The following is a 27,291-nucleotide window of genomic DNA, read 5'->3' on the forward strand; positions in this document are numbered from 1 at the left end:
TTCGAAATTTAAAATCAACAACCAATTCAAATTTCGAACCCACCATAGTCGTGTCAAATCATGACGCAGATAAAAGTCACTAAAAGTGCTATATTCGTCGATTCCATTTCTTTGGGGACAGTAACAAAGATCCATAAATTATTTTCGATTCTATCGCGACAGGGAGCGTGGCAAGCTCCCGCCTAAATATTTAAATTTAGAACAGCGAAGGGATGCGACATATGTGTCGTAACGCGTTTGGCGAAATGTGATTACGGGCATTAACGAGCCGTTTTTATAATTATCTTACTTTTTTTAGATATTAAACAAATTCTATTCATTGTATGGCTTTTAAATCGTATTTACAAGTATGTAGTTCCAAACTGTACAAAACGTAATTTAAAACACAAACTGAGAGGCGATTTCTGGTAGCTAAGTACAAAATATTCTGCAAACTACTGACAGGAACTTAACGCTACAGGCGTGTAAGAACAAATTATGACTAATGCCCTCTCAATTTAATATCTATGGCCCCAAGAAATAATTCGAAAGTGTATGTTTACTCTGCATTGCAGTATTAAAACTAAAGTCAACTAAACTAAACCTGCAATGTCATTGTAATGCTTTCAAACAATTATTCTAATTTGTTCTACGATATCGCGTACGAATTCGAAATTCAAATTCAAAAGAACAGAATATCTACAAACACAGATTAAACATGAAACCATACAGTTCAATACTCAAAGATACGTCAATAATCGCCATTTCATATGCAAACGAGACGTTTCGGGATCGGCGATCCTTTGTAATTATCAATTGTACTCGTGAAAGTGTCGTACCGTTGCCCAACCGTGTCCGTTTTGTCCAGCCTCGAGAAATAAAGCACGCTTTCAATTGCACACTAATTATTCCAACACGAGAAACTCATTCGGCGACGTTAGTTTTTACGTGTACAGAGATTAGTCGACTTAACGACTATTCAAACCCGCATTGTGGTGACCGATAATGATGATACGTTAAGAAAACTTACATTTCTGTACATAATGGAGCGTTGAAAAGGTCTCTTATAAAATTTAATTTAGATTCCGCGCTCGTAGCGACGCGGTGTCACAGGCTTCTGCTCGTGAATAAATTATGGCTGTACATTAATTTATTGATTGTTATTCAAATTCGGTTTCTCAATCGCCGCTTGTTAGATGTGGTTCGTCCGACTTTTTGTTGGCTAATGTTAGTATAACGTATCCTTAATACATACCTAAATAGTGTAAGTATTACAAAAATCTTTATTTTGATTGATTTTATAATATGTATGATCATTATCAGTTTACGATAATATATTAAAACTAAATGTAGTTAGTTAAATTGTCGTTCAAAGATGATAATTAAGTCTGATTTGAATAGTCATTCTAAATCTCTTTGTAAACAGAAAAACGTTATTTGTTTGTAACTTTTATAACTCAAGTTAAATTAGCTCCATAATTATGTTTTGCTATTAAAATATGAAGTTATATAAATGATACTTGAAGGTGACACGTTAACAATGTTTTGAATCGTAAATTGTTGTCGTAATTATAATAACCGCCATTTTGTTGGTTTGCGCGGGGCGTTGCGATTGGTCCGCTGAAAACCGATCCGTTTTATTATTCAACGCGGAGATTTCTTAGAACGCACACAAATACGCTTAATCATGTGACTAATAGGTAGGTTATATGTGACAAAAGAGTTTTTATTTGATGCCTCGGTTAATTGTTCTGAAGACGTGATTTTAATATATCATGCATGTTGAGTGGGGGCCTTTATCGGCGATGCTAATTGCCGCCATGAGTCTTTACGTGATCGGAAAGTGTAAATGCTGGTTTTGTCTGTTTGTGTAGCTGTTTATTGTTGTTGAACTTCAACTCTTGAAAACTTAATTAGACTGAAACTGTATTGCATTGTTGTTAATTAGGTATTGGCACAATATTGGACAGATTTTTTGATGTATGATGTTAGAAAGTTCATTCTCGGGGTTTTATTTTTGAGGCTCATATTTATTAATGAGAGGTTATCGCCATGAAAAAAAAAAAGAAAAAGTATCAATCTGTACATTTTTTCATATCCCATTGTGTTCATACCAAGTTCATACACATTGATTAAGTCAGAAGCTATATTATTCAAATTTTTAGGCTTGTTGTTCACAGTCAGCGATGTTGCGTTTAACATTTTTTATAGTTTTACTATTTTTGTATAACAAAAGTGAAGGAAAACTATAAAAAACTGTTTTTACGACTACCTAGTCATTGAACATTCCTATATTTGGAAACCCAATAATGAAAACTAAGTAAATGAATACATATAATATAGTTTAGCGTCTTTTATCTAAATAGTATCTAACGGTACTCACATCAGTATGTACTTATAATATGTTTGTTTGTGAAATATATTTCAGTTTGATTGAACAATCATAAAGTATACGTTACGGTTTTTTGTCTTCAGTTCATTTTTTAGTTTCAGTTATCAGTAGTTGGTAAATTACCCTAAGGCTTATCTTTGTTTTGCACCACATTTTTTAAGTAAGCATGTAAAACCGAAATGTTATGTAGGTAATGTTATACAAAATATTTTGAAAAAAAGATTTCATACTTTATTTATGACCAATAGGTATAATCCTTATAAAAAGGACGATATTTTCGTATAGCAAAGCTATGTCAGTGGAAAACAACAAGAATGACTGTCAGTTTCAGTACGCGTCAATGTGACATCGGTGGTCCCGAACCCTCGGGATCCCGACCTCCTCTGTTTGTTAATAACTCTATGGTACCGACGAAATTTATGACGAAATATTCATTTTAGTTATATTTACATAACTTTAGTTTTTTTTTTTAATATGGCAAGTAAATGCCAAATATAGGTATAGTGCATTGGGGGAATTTCGAATGAGGGGTAATTTCGGAAGATTGTGAATACCACTTCAGAGCATCGCTTTATCGTAAGTATCGTGAAGTAAGGGCATGAAGATATATAGGTTTGATATTATTAGCATACATATCTATCACTAGATACTTATTAATTGAACTTATACGTATTTACCCCGTGGCCGGAATTACCCCGGAATTACCCCAATACACCTTATGTTTTATAGATTTAATTGTAAAGTTTCTGAAGCACTGAAGACTGCAAAACTCGAATAAAGAGAAGTATTTTACATATTATAAATTTAATGTGAATATTGTTTTAATTATACATAAGTAGGTATGCAATTTTGATTGACATCAAATGTGGAAAATATCTAACTACCTAGTTAATTATTGTCATAACATATAAACGATTTTATGAGTATAAATAAATACATGGATTTTTTACTTGTCTATTAACATGTCGATAATGAAATAAAGTAAACTCCGAGTCATGCTTAGAATTCCATCAGATACTTATTAGTTATTAACCTATAATAAGTGTATAGACGTTTTTATTAAAAATAAAATAATTATGACTAACATGAATAATAATCAAAACAATCCTCTCTAAATATTGTATTAGAATCACGTGATTTGATGAGAACAACGTACGGTCAATAGCGACGCGAAAGCGGAGCGTTATTTTTTTTTCATGTCCAATAGTTTTCAAAAATTTGCGTTAGTAATAGGTAATTAGGTAAATGATCTTGTTACTTTGGAATATAATTTAGTGTCAGAATATATTTTGCTTCTGAATGTTTTTTGTAGCAGAGATCATATTAAAAGACAAAAGTGTTTCCCATAAAAAAACTTGCAGTTACACTATTTTGTTCTCTAGAGAGATCTCTCAATGCGGTCTATTCATCTACAAATAGTCGTTTCAAAATTTACATACATTGATCAATGATATTATGTATAATATGTATACAAACAAGAGGACATTGATACGATAATTTTATGTACGTACCTTTGCAGGTTCTACGCTGATTCCGTATGAATATATACCTTTTAATACGCTTATTGTGAACATAGCCTAACATCCTCATAGCCCACAATATACTAGATACTTATGATACAGTGTCACGGTGGCTCCCGCGTTACGCTGTTTGCTCACTTCACACCACTCGGATGCTGTGTTGTCTGTGCCCACTTAATTGGCCCAACTATGTGTGGTCTGGACCACACTGATTGTCCTTGAATCGACTAGACATTGGACAACATGGTTAACTGAGCAGTATTAAATCAAGAAATTAAAACAAATGCTGTTTGATTTTCTGGCTATTCTTCTGTTGGTAAACAATACATTTAAACATAAAATGATTGTTTATATAATGCTAATACATTTCATGTAGGTACGTATTTCTGATCACTACACCATATTATACAATTATGAATTACATTTCTTACAAGTTTAAACTTAAAATTACGTTGGTACTTCAGCGCTGCCCAACTACTTGGAATTGAACAATAGGTACTTTAACTCATATAATTTCTTATAATAATTTGATAATGCAGAAAGAAATCAAGCATGATTTAAAACACATTTACAGCTACAGAAAAGTTTCCTCGAAGCGTTAATGTGTATGCACCACGCCCCTTCCTGTCCGCAGAACTGCTGTCGCTAACTTCATACATTTTATATTTTATTAATATTCATATATTGTGCTGCAGTTGCAATACATTTTATGTTTAACACCTTTTCTCAATAACTGCAACTATTTCTATAAGATATTTTGAAAGAATCAATCGCGTACCAGTTTTAAAAACAATAGAAAAATGGGTTATTAATGTTGAGGAAAATCTGTAAATTTCCTGACATTGATCAGATATTGATAATTAATTAACTACGACAAAGACGTTTTATTCCATACTAGCTTTCCGCCCGCGGCTTCGCCCGCGTTTTCAGAGAAAAACCCGTTCCCGTAGGATTTCCGGGATAAAACCTATCCTATGTCCTTTCTCGGGTATCAAAATATCTCCATACCAAATTTCATGCAAATTGGTTCAGTAGTTTAGGCGTGATTGAGTAACAGACAGACAGACAAAGTTACTTTCGCATTTATAATATTAGTATGGATAATATAGCACAATACCTAATAGTTTCCTCCCCCTTAACGCTCCTCGTAGCTGGTTTTTACTAAAATTTGACTTCAGTCATATAAATAGTAATTACGTAAGCGTCTGAAAGTGTTGAATGAACAAATTTAATAAAATGAAATATGTACAAAAACATCAGAACCATTCGCTGCGTACCAGATTTTAGTTGATTTAAAATGTAAATATTTTTTGTTGAACTGGCCTAAACCACAAAGAAGTTTGTTTAGTAACGCTGCAGTGGATTCCGATGGATTTTTTACACAATTATAGTATTTGGGGAATAAAAATAAATATAACAGTGTGGACTAGCTATTAGCGAGACTGCTGAAGGTTCGGTTTATACAAATATGTTGGAAAACTTGCGCATATTGGGTCAAGATCGGAGTGGAGTTGGAATTATTAATATTGGATTTGTTATTTCTCTAAATTTAGATGTAATATATTAAATATTATGTTGGTATAGCGAACGAATAGGTTTTCATTTTTATCAGACTTAAATTTTAACTAAAAAATACATAATACCTATGTGTTGCTCTTATTTTCTTTTGTCCAAATTACCACACAATTTGGGTACGTGTTATTGTTTAAAGCATATTTCCTGAAAGCTATATCATGTTTTATGTAGTAAGATTTGCGATTAATTTTCTTGGTGGATTAATAATCTTGTTTATTCATATTTTGAGAATATATTTAAGTATCGAATTTTGCTTTTTTAATAATCATTTAAGCGCCAGAATTTAATATTCTCGACCATAAATACATTCAATAATAGATTCCAGTGATCAATCAAGTCATTTAGAATCGACCTTAATTACGGTAAGGTAATATTTCCACAAGTGTGTTTGCTGATGCTGTTGACACAGATCTCTACATCATCTCAGCGGCTACCTGATTTAAATCATTAATTATTGATAATAAAATAAACATTTTACTCATTCCGCATGTAAGTACTCCGTGATTAGCATTTCTTGACAAATGTTAACGAATCAGGTTTTTGACATTCCTTTGTTTTTTTCTTTGATTAATTCTCTGTTTTCACTTTAGATTTTAATTTTGTTCAGTTGTATTATTTCCTATATACAAGCTCACCTTTTTATTTTTATTGAAATTTGCCCATGCACAGTGATCAAATTATTCGGAACCATCGAGGTGCTATAGTAAAAATAGATTACACCTTATCAAATTACGGAAGGTCATCAAAAGCTACCAGTTTACCTGTAAAGTATACTAAGTGTTATTGTGTTGTTTTACGAGTCCATGTTGACGGACGACCGTGTGTGGTCTATTCAAAGCCTTCCCATAGATAGAACAGCTTATTCCTTCAAAATAACCCCCTCCAATCTAAACTTTAGCTGTCAGAAAATAAGATTGACATTCACGTGAACACAAAAAGGGTTGTATTTTAACATAACAGACACTTTGAGGGGTAACGAAAGTGTTAAGTCTGGTTGTTGTATAAACACAAGTAATTTGATTTCAATTAAGGGTAGAAGCGGTATGTTTATGCGTATGTAAATAAGATGAAATTGCGACCGAAACCGTGCCAGACGATGCGTGGGTGAACAATTGTTCCATGAAACGATAATAATAATAAAACTGGTTATGCAATTAACATTTTAGGCTGTAATGTCTGTATTTTATCATCTGTTAAGTTTCTAAGGATTTATATGTAACGGTAACTCATCTGTGAATCGACTGGAAACTGACCTACGACAATTGGAAAGTTTCAATAACCTTATTTGCATCAGTATTTAACCATTACATAGCTTAGGACGTTCACAGTATTGCCTTCATTTCTATGAATAGTATCACGATTCGACTCCGTTGAAATAATTAATAAAACTGGGCGCCATTTGTAAGCTAATGACAGCTGTTTGACAGGTGACTATCGCGCCATCTAACGAAAAGAGTGTAATCGAGCGTAGTCTATACGTCAAATGTTGTGATGGCCGCCGTTTTTTGATTTAGTGTCTCTGTTGTGGAGCACTGCATTGATTTATCAATTATTCCTGGCATCCGAGTATGGTATTTTTAAGCCACGATCTTACTTTCATGTCATAACATTTGAAATTAATCATTAATTACGAATGTCTCAATGTATGTTCGTATTATCTGATTTGGATGAGTAATTCTTTAATATCATACTTGGCATTTAGTTTCATACTTCGATAACGTAAAAACTTACCAATGTCAATAATAATTAATTAAAAATATCTGACGGTATTGAGACATATACATAATAAGGTTTTGTTTCATAATTAAAGGCGTATGCGTACGTGCGGAAGAAAAATTTATGAATAGGTTAATAATCCTGGGAACAAGTAAAAAATTAAAAAGAATAAATGAAGTGTTTACAGTCATATTGTTATTGTTTGTAAATAGGAAGGATCTGCACCGCGGGGTTCTGATTTTTTATCAGAGCTAGAGGTGTGAGAGTTAATAATTTTGGTATTATTTTTGTCACTTACTGAATCAATAATATTATTTTATACATGTAAACATTTAACAATGTCTACGTTCTTGTATATATATTATTAGCTCATTGGAAATTCTTGTACATAGCGATGTCAAAAGTCAACATTGTTATCAAATCATAAATCTTAATAACGAATTCAAGATTATTCAGATTGACGATCGAATTAATTTGATTTATTCAAAACATGCCTTGTGGTGAATAAACCTATATATTATTAAAATACAATGCCAGTTGACAGATCGTAGTCGATCGATTAGGAAGGATTCTCGACTATTTTAAACAGGTTTTTGTTGATTTGTTTTATTTAAATCGACACGACTTATTTGAACGATATCGAGAAGGGTTTATTGATTTTTGTGCTGTTTACTCTGATGACCGACTTTTTCGAAATTTGATGGAAAAATAAGAGACCCTTTTTTGTTTAACTATGTACCAGGATGTCATAAACAAACTTTGACCTATTGAATCGAATTTCTTCGAATATCGATTTGTTTTACAGGACAATTAAGAAATAATGCTATATGTATTATATAATGCTATATGTATATAATGCGACTGTGATAAAAGAAGATTTTATAAGAGAACGTATCTTAGTAGAAAACGAATCTTCTTAATCTCTCTCTATCTTTAGAAGAAATAAATAGATATATGTATAACATTTTGTACATTGACATAAGCATCAGACGATATTTTAAATCATTTTGTCATGTACCAACTAAAAATACGTTACAAGAGTGATGTATTCATATTCGTCATTTATAAATCGATATCCATCATCGAAATAAATATTCGTATTAAATTAATGATGTACGATTCGTGATATGTGACATTGGGCTCAATTCAAGATGTGGGTCCTTGATTAATAACTGTAGATTAATCATTCGTAAATCGATTTTCTGTTATTCGAGTATTCGATTGTAAATGGAACGTTTTGATATATTTGGTTGGTTGTGTACTAACTTACTTTATATTTTTTTTGACTAAGACAGGAAGCTTGTAGCGTTCTGCGAACGAGTAGGTATATTTTAAAATTAAATTTGAATTCGAAATTGAAAAATCTGGGAACAAGCAATTACAGAGCATAAAGGAGAACAAGCAGAGCGTATCTATGAATTTAAATTGAAGGATTATGAAGTTACAGTTAATCAAAGATAACCTAAAAATTTTGTCTGTCTTCGACCTAATGTGGTAAGTTCCGGTGTAACCCAACGTTTCGCGCGTTTTCACTTCAGTAGAAACGCGGGATTGCCTCAAAGGTTTCTCAACCCATTAATGTTTTGAAGTACAGTTACAAAGTTGGTATCCGTTTCATTATTGTGACCTATCTGCGGTTTTCGCATTAGTTCCTTGTAACTTTACGATCACCACAAACTCAAGTAATTAAACAGTGGTCGGACCTTTAACGGCAATGTCTATTGTTTATATATTACGAAATAACTATGTAAATATCGACGTATGTGTTTACAAGCAATAACTGGTAAATGTAATTTACTCTATAATAATGTGATTGCAAAACGCTGTAATCTTTAGAAGTTTTCTTTCTAGATATATCTATCATTAGGTACCTATAAGAAGTTTTCCTTTGAAGAGGTACCTACGGTTCAATTCTTTGGTAAGTAAGAAAATTTTTCTTATAGGCAAATTTCAACGATTTCTGAATTAAAATCCATCTCTCAAATTGCCAACGATTTTATTTTTGTACCTATTTTCACTATAAGGATAAGATAAATATTAAATAGGTACTTCAATGACTAGGTCGATGGAACAACAATGTGAGATCTTGCCAAATATCCGTGACATCAGCTTATCTATGCATGTCATTACATGGTTCTCAAAGGAAATGACATAAGTCGGCCATCTTTTATTCAAATACATACTTAGAAAACCACATCCGTTCGGCTCTTCTATTCTTCTAATGACCGATAGAAAAATAATATCGAATAATATTTTATGTAAAACAAATAATTCCCTGACAAATGTTTTAGACATTGGCACCAATAATTATCAAGGATGCCTCAAAAATATAATCTTAATTATTCTAACCAACAATTAATGAAATGATTATTTAATATGGGGATATTAATAAAATAATTAATAAAATAAGAAATCAATGCTACACACAGCTTGAATATACATATTTAAAATTAAACTTTGTTTAAAACAAGAACGCAAAAATTTATTGATATACCAAGATGACATGTCTTATGCTTATACAACAAGCAAATATAATTAATGCACTACAAATCTATAGATATGTGTATATAGAATTAAGTTACCAAGAAATGACAATCGCGGATTGCGATTTCCCTTTATATGTGACTCAAGACAAACATAAGCACAAAGAATGAATACTGCGATGGATGTTTGCCGTTTACGGAACAAAATGTAAACAGCGCAGTGTACAGGACAAATTACGTTTCACACAATTTTTATGCAATGCGTCAGGTAAACGGTCATCGATTTATGGATTCCAAATAAATATGAAACGTCTGTTTGGTTTGGGATCGAACACGTCGCGGGTAAACGACATGTTACATTTTAAGATTCCCCGAACTATCACCCTCGAGGCGGTGCGGCCGCGCCTACACTCGCCGCGCAATAAAACTGATCGATTATTACCTATTTGTGTGAAAAGCGGAAGGGAAGGAAAGCGCTGAGGTGTGTTGGCGATGGCACGAGCTGCGTCCGCCCGCGACTCGTGAGAAATGTCAATATTGACCGCCGAGCGTTGCTACGCTTCGAAATTGTCTCAACGATTTTGATATTTCCCAATGTCAAATATTGGGCCAATAGACTCGAAGACGCTGTATTAATTGCTCATCGACGGTGTCGCGCATCACGTAAAAGAACGTCAACAACGTTATCTAAATCGTATTACCGAAAGAACTCGTTTATATTTGCACTTTCTATACGTAAATAAATATGTATAAAGATATTACGCCGCGGAATCTGGCACGCGTCAATCAAACGAAAAGTACAAGAAACCCACAGATTTGTCACTCCGCCATTTTGACTCATTTACAATACCTGACGCCATTTTGGTGACAATAATTAACAGATAGGTAGGTACATCTTCGAGCGACCGCTTTCTAGTTTTTGTCTCACAAAATAATTATCATTACAATAACGAACACGATCTCTTTCTATTTACCGATATGTTGCGGTGTTTTGAATAAAATTACACCAATTCGTCGTAGGTTGAGGTGTTGGAAATTGGACAGTTATAATGTACGTTTCGAAAATATTCACGATAAAATACAAGTCTATGTTCTATGTATCGAGTCATGTAATTGACCGTAAACGAATGGCGCTAAAAATATTTTAGCAAAACATTTGACGCGTTAAACAGCTGTTGAATGTGAGTTAGCGCGCGCTACGTCCAGTGTGCTGTCATGTGTGCGCGGTCGCGTCATGCCGTCAATGGGTCAGGTTATTTACCTCTCCTTATCACCTTTTGTTTTGCTCAAATACTTGGCTCATTCCAAACGCCTGCAACTCGCTGCGTTTCTGTAACTTCAAGACTCGCAGACGCGACCGCGTATAGAATTTCGTATGAATCTCAAATTGAAAACTAAAAAGCTATCCATTGTATGTTTGTCCAGCCTATCGAAGGTTGACGACAAAGTAAAATAGAAGCTTATTGAAAGGGATGGGCAACAATAAAAGCATCGATGGCCGATCGGTGATACAGGTCCTTGTGTCCACATTAGCATCTCGAGGCAGGAGTGTGTGCAAACAGCGAGGGTCATCTGATGAAATGTTCAAAGGCTTTTAGTTCCCGAGAATTATTAAATGAAGCCAGGATCGTAATGCAAACACGGTTTGTTTGTCGAGACAAGAACCTGTTGCTTTGTCGACTTTTGATGCGTGCTTCGACTTATTGGCGGTTATTTTACGTGCGCTAATGTTAATGTTAGAGCGGCAGTTAACGTTACTGCAACATTGTGTCGCGATCCGCGGCCGAGCCACATCGCTTTGTTCGATTTCATTCAGTGCTTTTGATGAGTGCTTTTATGTTGCGTTATATAAAATTTCATTGTGGCAATAAAAACGGATACTTGATGGTTTATAATGTGGTAAAATTACACTACGATCGACTAAGAGATGCTAATAATGAAATATAATCGGAAATTCCTCGAAACTTACGTAATCCTTAGAATTTTCTTTATCTCCGATGCGTTGCACAAATGTGTGACGCAACGGCTTGCGAACTGTTGGGCTCGTATCTAGGCAAACACAGTCCCGTCTATGTAAATAGAAGGTAGCAAGGGTCCCGGGTGCTAATTCTCTTAATGTGTGGACAAAGCTCGTCGTGACCGATCCTGCTAATAAAAGTTCCAGGGATCGTGAATGCGAACATTTACATCATCTTGCCAATGTATAAACCCTTTGTTTCTATAAGTCTCTATTTGCGTAGGTCATGTCGGCCTAGCTGAGTATTTATAAGGTCTAAATCAATACTCGCCGGTTTGTTAATGTATTTCGAAAATCACGCCTTTACATCACATCTATCGGCGTTAACATCTAAATGTTCAATATTTTATTACCGCCTATATTTGTTTTGCATACCAAACTTGTTAAATGTACATGACATCTTTCATTACAAGTTTCTATTTGATTACGCCTCATAAAAGCCGCTCGCATAGACACGATTATGATTTCTATCACAAATATTACATTGTATAAAGTCGGCGTTTCTCCTATCGAGTCATCTTGTCAACTGTCAACAATATTGCGGTGGATTAAGATTCAATATTCGGTGCGTAATTTTTTTCATGAGGTGCGTACTGGTAATCTCGTATACAGCTTAGTAACCTCCATAAGTGTAACCTCCATTTATGCCTTCATTGATTTTTAAGCTCCTTAATAGTTCACGCAGTAAAATGCGTCTTAACTGCGTACGGTTTAAGTCTCTTGTCGCGTTCGGTCATATAATTGACGAAAGTGTTAATCAGCATTGGTTCACCCGTTTATATTGGAGTTAATATGGGTTCGGAAATCTTCTGAGAATAGAGCCGAACTCATTTCTTGTTTATCTAAAATATAAGCTCTTTTCCTTTAATGGCCCCGAATTGATGTACCCTTACTTTTACTTTCAGTGTTTTGGTTTTCGAGTATACGCACTTGTGTTATTTTGTGTGTCTGTTTTGTTGTGATATTGTTTCGTTATTTACAAGCAAGGTACTTTTTATAAATTTAAATATGTATGATAAAATCGGATTAGCTAAAGGCTCCGGTAATGATTTAGGTAATCGTAACCCCATAATAATCTTCATAGTAATTCTGTGCTAGAGAAATTCCGGTCAGCTATATTGACACGCACTCGCCGCGCTTTTCATCAGCTAACTAAACATCTTACAGTTAAAATTATATTATAAAATCACGAGCTGGATTTCGACAAAGGCGCGAGTTACCGATTCTGTTTGCCTTCGCGTTAGCATATGTTGTGCTAACGTTATCCCCGACATGTCATTTTTACAGTTCATCACTCGATAATAAAATAATAATATATCACCGTGTTTACACTGCTCGAACAAATTTCCGCTAATACTATACCTGTATATTATAGGAATTTATTGATAGAGCGTTTATATTAAATTGCGGTCACACGAAAGAAACAAAAAGTCAGACGGAATTCAGTAGCAGTCAAAACCATGAGAAAGTCGTGTTTTTAAATTAGTTAGGCGATGGAGGGTTCTGTAGGTAGATTGATTTTTAATTTTTTTTGTTGATAAACGAGTAAGATCCAGACTGCCAATTCGCACGTTATTAACAAATTTTATTGACACAATATAATCGCAACTACATTCAAATAATTCGGATGATGAACCAAATTTATAGAGTTTATATATTCATGTTCGTCTCAGTCTATGCACAAAAATGGTTCGTCTTCTTCACTAAAGGATTTTAATGTTAATGTCTTCATTAACTATAAATGCACGAAATTGTTTAAAATATTAATACCATTATTAAGGGAACAAAGGGGGGCTAATATTATTGACACATATGAACCTATTTTTTTTTTAATTTTTCAGTGCACTTACAATCAGAGACTGAACCCCAAAACGGCACAGCAGCGATTGCGTGTCGTTTCGACTCGAACGTTTATCCGAACGAAACATTTCACCGATAATAACTCCACACAATATAATAATGCGAATAATAAATAAAAATGGAAATAAAATAATAATTTTAATGTCGTAATTGAGGGCCGCGGGCTGCGCTCGTTTCGATGCTTTTACCTTTGGAGTTTTGTTATTGATTCCAAATTCGGTTTACGATTTTGGCTTGCTATCATTGTATTCTTTTAATTAGTGAATACAAAGGCAATTGCGATACAATATTTATTGAGAAAGCACATAAAGGTCAATCGTAAAAGATAAAAGATCAAGAGATGAAGATGTGAGATACATATTAAATTTATTTCAGAATGATCAGGCATGTTGCCATTCATTAAAACTTAACGTTTAATTAAAATTACAATATTTTTCCGAAAACATAAATGACGTTTGACATTTACTACAAGTTATGAGATACTAAAAATACATAAATAAAAACAATAACTTTAATGATACAAGTATATTTAAATACAAATTATATCAGTGCGGCGAAAAGCTACCGCAGAAATAAAATTATTGCGTAATAAGAGCCTTCAGGTGATTCCGTGGTCCGCCATATGCTGTTTTTACAATTGTCGTATAAATTGACCAAATGTATGAGAAATTTCCTAATTTACTTTGAGGTATTACTTTAGGATACACGAATTTCTTAAGATGTTACTAGCTGTTATTTATATGATAAATAATTTCTTCTGAATACAGCTTTGAATACGGAAGATTTTCATCGTTTACTGCAGTCTGCAGCACCAAGTATTAAAGATAATGATGGCTAATAAAGTAAATAGTGTCGATATTCATTTATGCAGAACTTAAAACGGTTAATCATTTCAAAAAAGCATTTGTTTTGATTGCAGTTCGATTGATTTATAACAAATTCCACGAAATAATGACGTGTGGAAACAATGTATAATATTTCTATTAATTAAAATAGATTCGGCGTTCAGTTCACGATTGCTGACCGGTAATTATTTGTAAACAAGGAATGATTGCCGGTGTTCGATGTTATTCATTGTAAGGATTTGCGTTGTAATTTAGAAGTAATTTAGTTATGTGTAGAGTTCATTTGTTTCATATTGATTTTGATGCAAATTATTAGATACCTACCACACTTCGCGTTTCTATTACTTATAAATTTTTGGATTCTAAGTATACTGGGGGGTTGCCGTAATGTTATGTGAATCCAGCGTGGAAAAATGATGGCGCTAGACGACCTTCCACACTGGAATTAATACTGCTTTAAGAAATCATTATATCGGAGCTGGTAAAGGATGTTAATCGACTTACCAATTTGTTATTTTTATGTAGTTCTCTATTTGTTTGCTATTGCCACAGAGCTCTTTGAAACTACAGCGGCCGAAATGCAATCGAGAAACAAGACATCGACAAACCGATGTAGATATGTAAAACGCAGATTGGCAGGAACACGCAAACAGATAAAACGACATAATTTAATGATGCCACCGTATTTTTTCTTTTTAAAACATTGCCTGACGCCTCGCGACATTTATGAGTAATTGCCGTTCCAGAAGCTAGTCACCTGCCACTTGGAAATAATTTAAAATGCGACACTTATAAACTTAACATTCTCATTATGTACAAGATTATGTAGGGGCATTTAAGCCAGTCTCGTGTTTTTACATTGAATAATACAGGTTATCCGAGATCTACAATTATTCGCTGTGATAATGCCCTCTTAGTGCCCTCGTCTATGATTTGTAACTATTTATCGAACAGATATAGCTGTTGTATTTTAGGAATATTAGGAATTGTATTGTTACTTTTTTCTGCTGCACAAATTGGATTTACATATAGGAAATGTTTAAATTTCATAAACTGCTTTATTGAGAAATCCTTATTCAATTTCCTTATACAAATCTTTTATTCTTTCTATCACCCTTACCATCTTACTACTATTCATCTGTACCTATTTGTAATAATCTATCTATCTTTGCTGAAATTCATTTTACCATTTTTAGTATACCACTACGTTTTACTACGTATTTCTCTAATCATTTCTTCTTTTTAGTCAGCCAGATCCGAAGGCGAGTCATCCGGAGAGCAGTCCTGCGAGAGCTCCGACGAGGGCGTAGGCCGTGACGTCAGCATACAGCACCAGCCGATGCCGCACCACAACCTGACCCACCACGCCGCCATGAACCACCAACAGATGAACCAGCTCAACCACCCCCACCAGAGGAACTCACCGAGACCTCTGGAGAGGGAGATTAAGGTAATGGAAATGATATAAGATGCAGGTTTAGAGAGACATTTATTTCAAAGAATTTACAAGATAAAAGATGTAGTGGAAAAGAAATATGGAATGATAGGGTATTTAACAGTGTGAATTGGCTGTTTTCTTATGTATGGTTTTATATGTAAAGTCATTCTTTTAACGAATGATTAATTCTATAAAGCGTTAATGTACGATTTTCACTTCTAACTCTGTTTCTTGACAAAGGTACTTCGAAGTCTTCACAGATTTGCCACAGGTAGTGTAGTAGCACTAATTCCAACTCTTAACAAATATAGAAGATTCTGAATAAATGAATGAATGAAATGAATGAAAAATACTTTATTGTACACCAGATATGATACATTTTATAAACTCAACAATAAATTAATCAATGTACAGTAGGCGGCCTTATAGCTGGCAGCGATCTCTACCATGCAACCCAAAAACTTTGGGAGAGAAAAAAAAAAATTCTGAGTAACTTTTACCGTATTTTTCCTACCACACTCTCGTTAACCAAGCTCTTTATTTAGGTCCGCGACGATTTCGAATCACTGAAGACGTCTCTCCACCCGCATCTCTCCTCGCTGGCTTCCCTGGCCCAGGGTGCTCCACTGTCCACCCCGAACAGCGTGTTCGCGCTGGCGGGCGGAAGCCCGGGCTTCCCGTACGCGCCGCCAGCGTTCCTCGCGCCGGCGCCTCCGCCCCCCGCACAGCCGGCGGGCTCTGCGTCGTCGTCTTCCTCTGAAGGAAGTGCCGCTGGATGGAGCTTTGAGGAACAGTACAAGCAGGTCCGTCAGGTAAGTCGTGACTTATGGCAGGAATTTTGTGACCTTTTGAATGTTTATAGTGATTAAAATAGGAGAATAGAAATGCGAAAATAAATAAGACAATAGTAGTTAACAGTTTACGCGGATGGATGATCGATTTTATTAATTTTATATTTAGGTATTAAAATACTGAAAATAATTAAATAAATAAATAATAAATAAAATAAATAAATATTATAGGACATTATTACACAAATCAACCTAGTCCCACAGTAAGCTCAATTAAGGCTTGTGTTGTGGGTACTAGGCGACGATAAATATAATATTTAATAAATACATATATAGATAATAACACCCAGACCCAAGAACAAATAATTGAGTTCAACACACAAATATTTGCCCTGACCGGGGATCGAACCCGGGACCGTCGGCTCAGTAGGCAGTTATTTTACCACTGCGCCAACCGCGTCGTCGAAAATGTATTTAACAACATGGCAGGAACAAAATAATGCGATAACTACCGCTTATCCTACCTGTCCCCTTTGCATAATCGATTCAAATATTGTGACAACCGATAGAATTTCTTTATTACAAGCCTCGTACATAGTAAATATTTATCCCGTAACAACATAATCACGGTATATCGGGCTTAACCCTTCGTAACCATTGACTAAGTTATTCATAATCGTGTGGCATTCACAAACGGTTCCTTTATTCGCCACATCGGGGTGACATAACCCGTTTTCCCTTTGTTACATATTTCATTGGTTAGAGGGATTTGAAATAAGCGAGGGGTCATTCCGGCCTCGACGACTGGTAATAATCTGTTGAACCGACGTGTGTTAGCGTATTGGTGAAATGTATAAACACTGCTTTGTTTGTTGCAAAAAAGTCTCATTATTTATTGTCTATGGTTCGTTTTTTGGGATAATTATTTTTTGGTTTAGGTATCTTGAAGGCGCAATTACCTTTCTTCTGGCCGCATCCAAATTTATTCCCGAAAAGAATTACGTCATCTCGTTAATTATTTAAACGAAAAATGTAATACGAGTTTCAAACTTGTTATATTATAAAGCCGCCCATTCACAATACAACCTTTCATCGACTATTGGTAGGTAACGCAAAACTCGTATTCTTCTTGTCTGTTTTCAATGAAATGGCGCAGATGGTGTCCGAATTGTGATAATGTAACTGTTGCTTTAACAGCAATTAACAGCCAATTGCAAAGAATGAACACGCGGATAAATAATAAAACTCTTTATTTCCTTTAAATGGGTTAAATATAAAATTATATTTTGGGCAATATTCACCAGCTGTAATGCAAGAACGAAGTAAGATAATTTATAAATTTAGCAATGTAGGAACGTCACCATTTTGAACCAAATTAATGATCGCTTTTATCTTCAAAAGTAAATACGGTATGCTCATCTTCAAAGGATATTCCATTGACTTTTCCGTCCTGGAGTATTTAATATTAATGTTGAGTAGTTGTCACTCAAAAAGTAATTAAAATTAAGTAATTGAAGATTTAAATTTAGACTAGCTGTGTCCACGTAAATCCTGACTTCAATAAATAAAATATTAAATATTAATTAAATTACAAAAAGGTTATAATATAGTAATAGATTAAAGCCCTTCAGTTCAAGTTAATGCTACTTTTATCATAATAGAATCTAGCTAGAAGTTAGATAAAGACTTATACCTAAGCTAAGCTTGAACATTTTAATCAAATGTGACAAGGATCATTCACATGTCTAATTGACGCCTGAAAGGTCTTGTGTATTTAGCACGCATTATAAGATCCTTTCACAATTGTCTGTAACATAAGGCGTTGGTCACGAGTGCTTTTATTCATATTGCATTGACTATTAGCGACTACTATATACCGCAGTGCATTATACAATGCGCAAATTCCGACAAAAGTTAATAATCCGCTTCAAGGTAATTTAATTGGCGCGTGAATGGCTTTCTTTATGTTGAATTGTTTTAGTCTTTGTGTCAATTCGTACTTTGGGGGATCCACTACCTACCTATACCTAATTAAAATGATAACGTAAATAAGCTCTTTCTTTGAGGCACAAGTAAAATGGTTAATTTTATAGAGAGTCGAGACTCGAGGCAAATTAATCTCTTACAATAAGCCATTAATTTGCGAAATAATAATAGAGCATAATAACTGTATTTATTTCTTGTACATTCCTGCAGGCTACAACAGTGTTTATATTACGATAAAAGTATTAACTATTTATCCCTTTACAAATGTAATAAGGTATCGATGCAATAAATCTAAAAACAGCGCGATCACAAACATATTTATCAAATAATTGAATTTAATGCAATCACGTAGAAATTGACATATTTTGCTCAGTACACGGCGAACGAGCATTCTTCATTCGCGAACCACTCCCTAGGGGGTTCAGCACTTTATGGGCTACACGTTTGATTTATATAATTTATCCCGTACATTTTACAATCAATTTATTTTATATTGTCTTATGCTAATTTTTGATTTATACCAACTTTTACATTTGAAAGCAGGTGAAAGTATGAATGAGCAGATTTTTATTGAAATCTTCCTCTACCTAGTTACCAATATAATAAAAGCTTAGTTATTGAAATAAAGATCTTTACTTTACCTTAAACACATTTGATAATAACAAAACAAAACTTTCAAACTACAGAAATTATGAATAACAATTGAATTTTAATCGAAAAAAATCAGCTCAACATTACTTATACGTAATGACACTTCAATTACTTCAAATAGCTTAGATAAAATTCCGCAACACAAACTAATCCTTATCACATTTCAATGTCCCGTGCCTTGATTCGCCTCCAACCTTTTAAAGATGCCACTTTAAAAACAAAATGTTTTTATTTTTTAACTAGCAACCCAAACGATTAGCCTAGTGAGCAATCGAACTGGTATTCGAGTGGTTTATTTCGTCTAGACGGTTTATCTTTTGGATGCTTTCTATATATCGGAGGAATGTTTTATACACTTGAAATACTTAAATAACAATGCATGTGCTTTAGTCCAAACTAAAGCACATGCATTGAAATGCCAATATTTGCAGGATGGTACCTAATACAGATATACGTTAAAATTTCTGTTTCATTTTTTTGCAAATTGAATTGCTTAATCAAATCGGAATCGTTTGTAGATAAAAGATTTTAAAAATATTATTACTATGTCACAGAACAATAATTAGTAACTAGCGTTGCCTATGTATTAAATTTTAATAAAACTTTAATGTTCGCATATAGGTACATCAAAATAATTTTTGGTATCTGCGGCAATGAATAAAAACTAATTTAACTTTATATTTAGTACGAACGATATTCAAATACTATCTATACCTATTATGAAGCATAGACTATATAATTTTCTATCCATACAAGAATAAATAGATTAAAATCAAAGCAAAAGCCTCGTATGTCATTAAATAAATATAAAAAATAATATAATAATACAAAGAACGCTTATCTCGACTGCAATTAGTTAAGTTCTCGTCCAAACGTCATTATTATTCAAAACAAATGACATTAAATGAGTCAAGTGACCAATCACAGCTCAGAACTGCCTCCATTTACAATAAGTACAGGTTTATCTAAATAAAGTAATGCTTTTGTTGACGTTTAAAAAACGATACCGATGTTTCTGTTGGAATTAATTTATCTTTTCAGTTAATTTGATAATCTATTGTATTTTATCTATGTTATGTACGGTGATGAAAAAGCCTAATCTATTAAGTATTTTATTTTTCAATTATTTGATTACTTATACGATAGACCAAAGAAAATTATACTTAAAACATATATACGATTACGAAGTCAATAAACGATGTTTGTACTGTTTTCAATAACTATTTTTAGCACAATAATCAATAAAGTAAGATTCATAAAATTAAAATAACGCAATAGACAAATACTTACCTACCATATTTTCTTGTGCACTCACCTTTACTTCTGACCAACACAAACAAACTGATAAACGTAATCGTGATTTATGTAAAGCCGAGTACCTATTTAAGGTTAATTGCGACAAATAGTCTATTTAACGATAATAACCATTTAAATTCTAAAAAATATATAATGACTCGAAACACACCTTAATTAGGTTCGGAAGTCTCGAAAGTTTTTAATGTTTAAGTAATTTGTTATTATGTGTCTTTTCGTTTAATTAAGTACTTGTGTCAACAATAAAACTGTTTTATAGCTGGATCAGTTAATAAATTCGAAGGCTCGATCACAATATTATTATCAAGTTCAAACATACAAATTGAAACATTTGAGGACATAATATCGGTATTTCTTTTAATATGAAAGTTAATGTTTGATATAGTAATAAGTAGGTAAGTATACAGAAAGAATATTCAGGATCAAAGCAAAAAAAAAAAACTGAAACAGTATAAAAAAATAAAGTTTTTTTTTTCAACAAAATCAGATAAGTAATCGATACAAAAATGTTAATAATGTATTTAGTTCTCACTCCATAATTAAAACCTAAAAATCATTTAAAATAAAATGGAGATATGAATACTTATGCAATATGTCATGCGCATGCGCAGTCCCCCGTGCACTATCAGACCGAAATAGCTTGACAGCTGGGGTGCGTCGGTTCACGTGTACATACATACGCAAAATTATATCGTTGTGTTAAATGGCGGTTTTTTTGATTTAATAATAATAATGCAGATAGATTATCTAACCTAAACAAAAAAAAACTAGGTTACTATAATTATAAGTTAGCCTCATCATTTATTTTTAATGTTTTTAATAGAATTCGTTGAAAACCCGGGTAACAAATCATCAAAAACGTTATGAACACTTTTTTAAGTAAATCCCTAAGGGCAGAATAGCAAAAAGATTTACTAACCATTTATCTGCGAGTAAAAGGCGACCTACACAATATTCAAGTGACAACATCGGTATAGTTTTCGAGATTTTTCGTGACAAACTAACGAACGTCCGTTTAGTTTAAGCGTAGAAGACACATTTTTATTTCAATATTTATATTTTTATAGCATTTGAAATCGACATTTATGGTAAGTATGTGAACCTGTTAATATGCCTAGGAACAATCTTAACCCGCATGTTTTATAATTTTTTGTTGTATTAACGTATAAATTCATAACGGATGTGTTGGTTTGTAACTTAAAGTTTTTAACGGGCTCAATTATACTTTCTATTGTAATTATTGTTTCCATAAAATAGGACACAACACATGAACAATTTACAATTTTACGCTTATTTCATTTTTTTATAGTGACACATTGAAGGCTTACTTCTTTTTTTAATTGAGTATTTGAATTAAATTTTTTTTTGTGATAAATGGAAAGATTATATATTAGTTTTATAACAAAACTGTTTTTATTTTTATTTTTTTGCAATAATTCAAAAGTTATTTCAAAATAAAAATTAGTCTTTGAATCCAGTACCGAAGACACGCCTACAACTCCCGAAGCGTCACCTGACCGCGTGTGACGTCATAATGTTAGTTTTCACTTTTCACTCATTGCAGTTGATAGAAAAATAAATACAGTTTGAAAAACTAAACAGGATAATGAGATAAATTCATGAAATTATTGTATTGTTACCGGGTTTTTATAAGTATACAAAATTTAAATTTTAATCCGTCTGTTTATAGTGGGTCTAAATAGAATCGAAAGGAGAATTGGTTACATACAAACATATGTTTTAAGCTGATCCTGGCGATCCTAATCAGGATAAATTTATGATATTATTGTATTGTCATCGGACCTTGATAAGTGTTCAAAATTTGAACAAAATCCGTCGGTTTTAAGTGGGTCAAAATCGAGTCGAAACTTCGAAAGGAGTCGGTTACATACAAACATACAGGTGAAGCTAATAAAAGCGTGTTAATAATAAATACAGTGTTTTGATCTATTTAATTTTTTTGTCATTATTAAATTACATATTAATTATATTAATTGTTAATTATATTGCACGCCTCATAAGCGAAGCGTTGAGGTGGGTACTACTGTCACTTCGCGCAAAACATCTGATTTTTCAAACTTAAAATGTCTTTATGTATCATACATTGCACTTGTAAGATAATTCATACACACACATATTAAGAAAAAACACTATTTTTAACGTTCATGATATTTTTGATGTCATTTTTGTTATTTAAACTAGTTAAAAAACAGTTTAAAAAAGTTCTGTCTTGGACGTCCGTGTGTCTGTATGTGCGGATCCTTTTTCTTGTTAACACGATAGCGACCGAAATACTTTACTAATCGAGTCTTTTTTTTTCTCTTACGCTTGAGTATGCTCAGGAATAGAACCCTTTCATTTTTCAGGGTCTGATTCGATGTGGTTTAATTGTTATTAAATAAACAAAAATAATAATTAATAAATATTTATTAAAAAAAAATTATGAGGCGTGCATTTTTGGATTTTCCAAATTATTATTTAAATTTATATTAAAAATGGCGAACCTCAAAAGTTATCGTTTTGTACCATTATGTACGAATACTACAAAGGCAACTCCTGACAAAAATCGGTGATCATAAATATATCAACATCAAGAATATTATTCGTAACTAACTAACTAATTCGGAACCAACTAACAAATCGTATGTAAACGCTATGTACTGCAGTTAATAATAGCTATAACATTATGACGTCACAACTGTGGTGACCAGTCATGGCGCGTTTTTAGTCACGTGATTCTAACTTAAATTTCATCAATTTTTAATTGCTTATAATTAACGGAAAAATTGTTTTTTTGTAAGTTATTTGCATTAAATATCAATATTATTAATAATAAAGTTTCAAAATACATAAAAAAAATCAATAATTTTTTTTTATTCAAATACTCAATTCAACTGTTTTCGTACAGAATAAATATTATAAGAATTGATCAATGTTGTCAGATCTTTAAAAATAACTATAAATGATTCCATTAAAAGATACCCACCCAACTATGTAACATCAATAAAACATTATTTAATCTTTAAGTTTCTAGAAAAATGGCGTCAGTATAAATATCTCATACATACGTCGTCACCAATAATTTTATTACCCGCTCGTTAATAATTATTGTACAGGCACCCACATATCCGCAAACAATGTAGTTTCCTTTAGAATACAAAGATAATGTTCAACTATCGGTTATTACTTTTAGATATTGTGAATCAGTTTTACAATGTATCTATTATACGTGTGGTAATTTTATAATTGCGATTTGTAGATATGATCTAGGTAGGTACAGAATTACTGTTTATAGAAAGCAATTGATATTATAAATCCAAAGGATCTAAATCTAAAGGATTTATAAATTTCAGGATCTCAAAATTAAATTTTACCAAACGGATGATATAATTTTATAAACGCCTTCTCTCGCAAGTCGCAATCCATCATGACCATAACTTTACCTTTCTAGAAAAAACCTACTACCAATCTTAGGTCTCCAGCAATAATCCAACTGTCACTATTCCACAGATTATGTTAATACATAGATATAAGTCAGTCTAGTGTCCCTATTAAATCGATAAAATAGGTCGTCCTCTAAGTGTCCCACAGCAACCTCAAATTCACTGGCCACGATCTCGCCAGATGTATCGCCTCAACGCACATTACCGTGTCGGGTGACCTGCGTCATGCACAATATGCAACTCTATTTATATAACGCATTTAGTCTTTAATATCGAATTATGCAATGGCTACATTTGCACGATTTGCTATGCGCTTTTGAATGGAAGAAGCTGATCGTTAACTTCTATCTGAGAAGTAAGGTTAGCAATGTTTCTTGAAGTCTTCAATCACATCTTATCATTGCTAAATGGTGTATGTCTTATGAACTGTTCCTTTTATACCATCTTTTTTAAGGTTCAGGTTATCAGGTTCCTTCACCACTTTTCCCGTAAAATTCTCAACGTAAAGAAGTAAAGAAGAAAGTCCGTGTTCTTTCGTAAGTTCGCATTCCAGTATCAGCCAATACGACTTTCCACGATGCGATGTTCTCTAGTGGATAATTTACATTTACCTTATTGTTAGATAATGTTTGCACAAACGACGCGTGGCAAGCCCTCTTAGTCTCACATTACGAGAGTAAGGGTGGATCAAGGGAGGAGTGATCTTGAAATAGACCAGCACGGGACACGGGGAGCATCTGTGGGGTAAAAATAGTACCCTCAGTAGTATCAAGGACGCGGCTGTTTATGTCATGCATTGTTCTATACATGCGTTGTTAGTTTATACTGCTGTCTTTGGGTCAAGTTTTGCGCTGTTTGAATTGGTATTTGCGAAAAGTTTGCCATTTTGTCTAGACGGAGATAGAGCTGCTTTAAATTAGAATACTTGGTTAGTATAAGTAAATATTTATTCCGAAACAAGATTATCAATAAAGCTTGCCTCCTGAAAGTAACGTATTATTCACACTTATCTTTATAACTAGGTATGAAGTTTTGTTCAATTATTGTTATTTTTGTAAGAAAACGGATATCTCAAACCGAACGCAACATTTAATATCGCCCGCAATTCAGGGAAGTTATAATATTGATTTGAAAAACAACTTCCTCCGAATGAAACCCCCAAATTGGTACCAAACATTTGGTTAACAGTTTTTGCTTGCATTTCAATAAAATGTTTATCACCGAGACGCCCGGTGTACGCACATGTGGCTCTTGAGTAGATAATTTTAAAATCCAGATTGCCACCCCGGGCAAAAAATAAATAAATCTCACAAAAAATGACCCAATCCCCGTTTAGATTACCAACCCTGAAGTTTTACAGTTATTCAGATGATAGCTAACGCCTGTTTCAACTTTGGAATAGTTAATTCTGATTATACAGATTATTTTATATGCGGAATAAGTTGACGTCATAAGTTCTTTTAAGAATTATTAATTTTAAGTAGGTACATCCTTTAATGAGTTCTGAGAACTACCAATTACGACTTCTTGTTAATTTCTTGCTAATTCATGTAAAAAAGAAAAGCTTCATGTTAAAGTTTGATTGTAGATAAGCATTAAAAATACTAAATGTTTTATTAAGTGGCAACATTCTTCGATTCCATTAATTATCTGTGGATATAAAGTTATGCATGTGTGCAAGGCGGGGGTGGTGCGACCCGCGGGTTATCATTTCCTGTTCTCATTTTATATTTACAACATAATATTTTTTGCTAACGCGGGGAGGCTGGAGTTTTATTATTACACTATCTGAACGTTTCATGTGCGGCGTGCGTTTGACTTTGTATTTTATCTTAGTTGTTTTAATATTGGGATGCTTGTTAAAACTTATTATTTTAATGATAGTTAAGCTTTGTTTCATTATGAATTGAAACTAAGAAGTCAAACCTATTTTGTTTCTACATGGCCTTTTGAAAAATTCATAGAGCTTTTTGAAAATTACATGGCCTTCTGAAAAATTCATATAGCTTTTTGAAAATTAATTTGATGCAAAGTTGTTTATTATTTAAATGTTCACTGTGAAGCCAAACTGAACCGTAACAAATACTCCGGTTTAATAAACACAATAATCAATAATGTGAACTATAAAAACTGGTCGAAATGTAACATAAAATTCACAAAAGTGATTTTGTTGTAAGCGCATACAAGCAGGGCAGAACGGTTCGGTCGATAAAATGCGAAACAACAATTTTACTGTTTATATGCGTAATTGTTTATTAGGTCGGTTGTCGCGGTGCTCTTTGTCGGCCAGTGTCGGCGAAAACAATCATTTATTGCCGACACGACGATTCGATCCAGTCGCCTATGTTGGTTTAGCGGGCAACACTGGGTTTAATACAGGTTTATAATAATATACCTAATCTGTCGTTAAATAAATGAATTATTATGTTTTTAATGTACAGTTTTGTTTCAGTAACTTATTCTTTTCATAATTCATATTCCTGCTAGTAAAAAAGGTAAATTATTAAAAAAATACATACATACGAAAAAATGTGTCTGAAATAGTCTCCTCTTAAGCTTAATTTATTTCCAAATGGAAAAAGCCGGGGGCGGTCGCTAGTTAAATTCGAATTTCAATAGCTAACCGATTTTGAGTCGGTCACACACTTAAAACGGCAAAATTTATGTGATTTTTGATATTCCCAGCAAAGATAATATGAATGGTACAAAAAATCGGCGCCTTATCGATTTGTTTAAAGATACTTGCACCACATTATATTTTGTTATGCAAAAATTATTCACATTTTCTTTTGCACGCCTCATAAGCGAAGCGTTGAGGTGGGTACCTACTACTGTCACTTCGCGCAAAACATCTGATTTTTCAAACTTAAAATGTCTTTATGTATCATACATTGCACTTGTAAGATAATACATACACACACATATTAAGAAAAAACACTATTTTTAACGTTCATGATATTTTTGATGTCATTTTTGTTATTTAAACTAGTTAAAAAACAGTTTAAAAAAGTTCTGTCTTGGACGTCCGTATGTGCGGATCCTTTTTCTTGTTAACACGATAGCGACCGAAATACTTTACTAATCGAGTCTTTTTTTTTCTCTTACGCTTGAGTATGCTCAGGAATAGAACCCTTTCATTTTTCAGGGTCTGATTCGATGTGGTTTAATTGTTATTAAATAAACAAAAATAATAATTAATAAATATTTATTTAAAAAAAATTATGAGGCGTGCACTTTTGGATTTTCCAAATTATTTTTCTTTATTATTTTTTTAGAAAGAT

At 33.1% G+C, this 27,291-nt stretch overlaps 1 protein-coding gene across 4 annotated transcripts in view; it reads left to right on the top strand.

Annotated features, from left to right (window-relative positions):
• retn (retained) overlaps positions 1-27,291 on the top strand; it is a 108,117-nt gene that overhangs the window by 20,540 nt on the left and 60,286 nt on the right. For 3 of the 4 annotated variants that reach the window (XM_090111065.1, XM_090111063.1, XM_090111064.1), the window contains 2 exons: positions 15,634-15,837; positions 16,371-16,637. In XM_090111065.1, coding sequence (XP_089967191.1) covers positions 15,727-15,837; positions 16,371-16,637 — 378 coding nt within the window. In that variant the 5' untranslated portion in view covers positions 15,634-15,726. The remainder of the gene's footprint in view (positions 1-15,633; positions 15,838-16,370; positions 16,638-27,291) is intronic. The other variant, XM_090111066.1, reaches the window with a different exon arrangement.

The sequence above is a fragment of the Colias eurytheme genome, chromosome 16 (genome assembly GCF_061535395.1).
Source record: "Colias eurytheme isolate Ceu_HAF_F1 chromosome 16, ilColEury1 Martin Lab GWU primary, whole genome shotgun sequence".
Classification (NCBI taxonomy): Eukaryota; Metazoa; Arthropoda; class Insecta; order Lepidoptera; family Pieridae; genus Colias; species Colias eurytheme.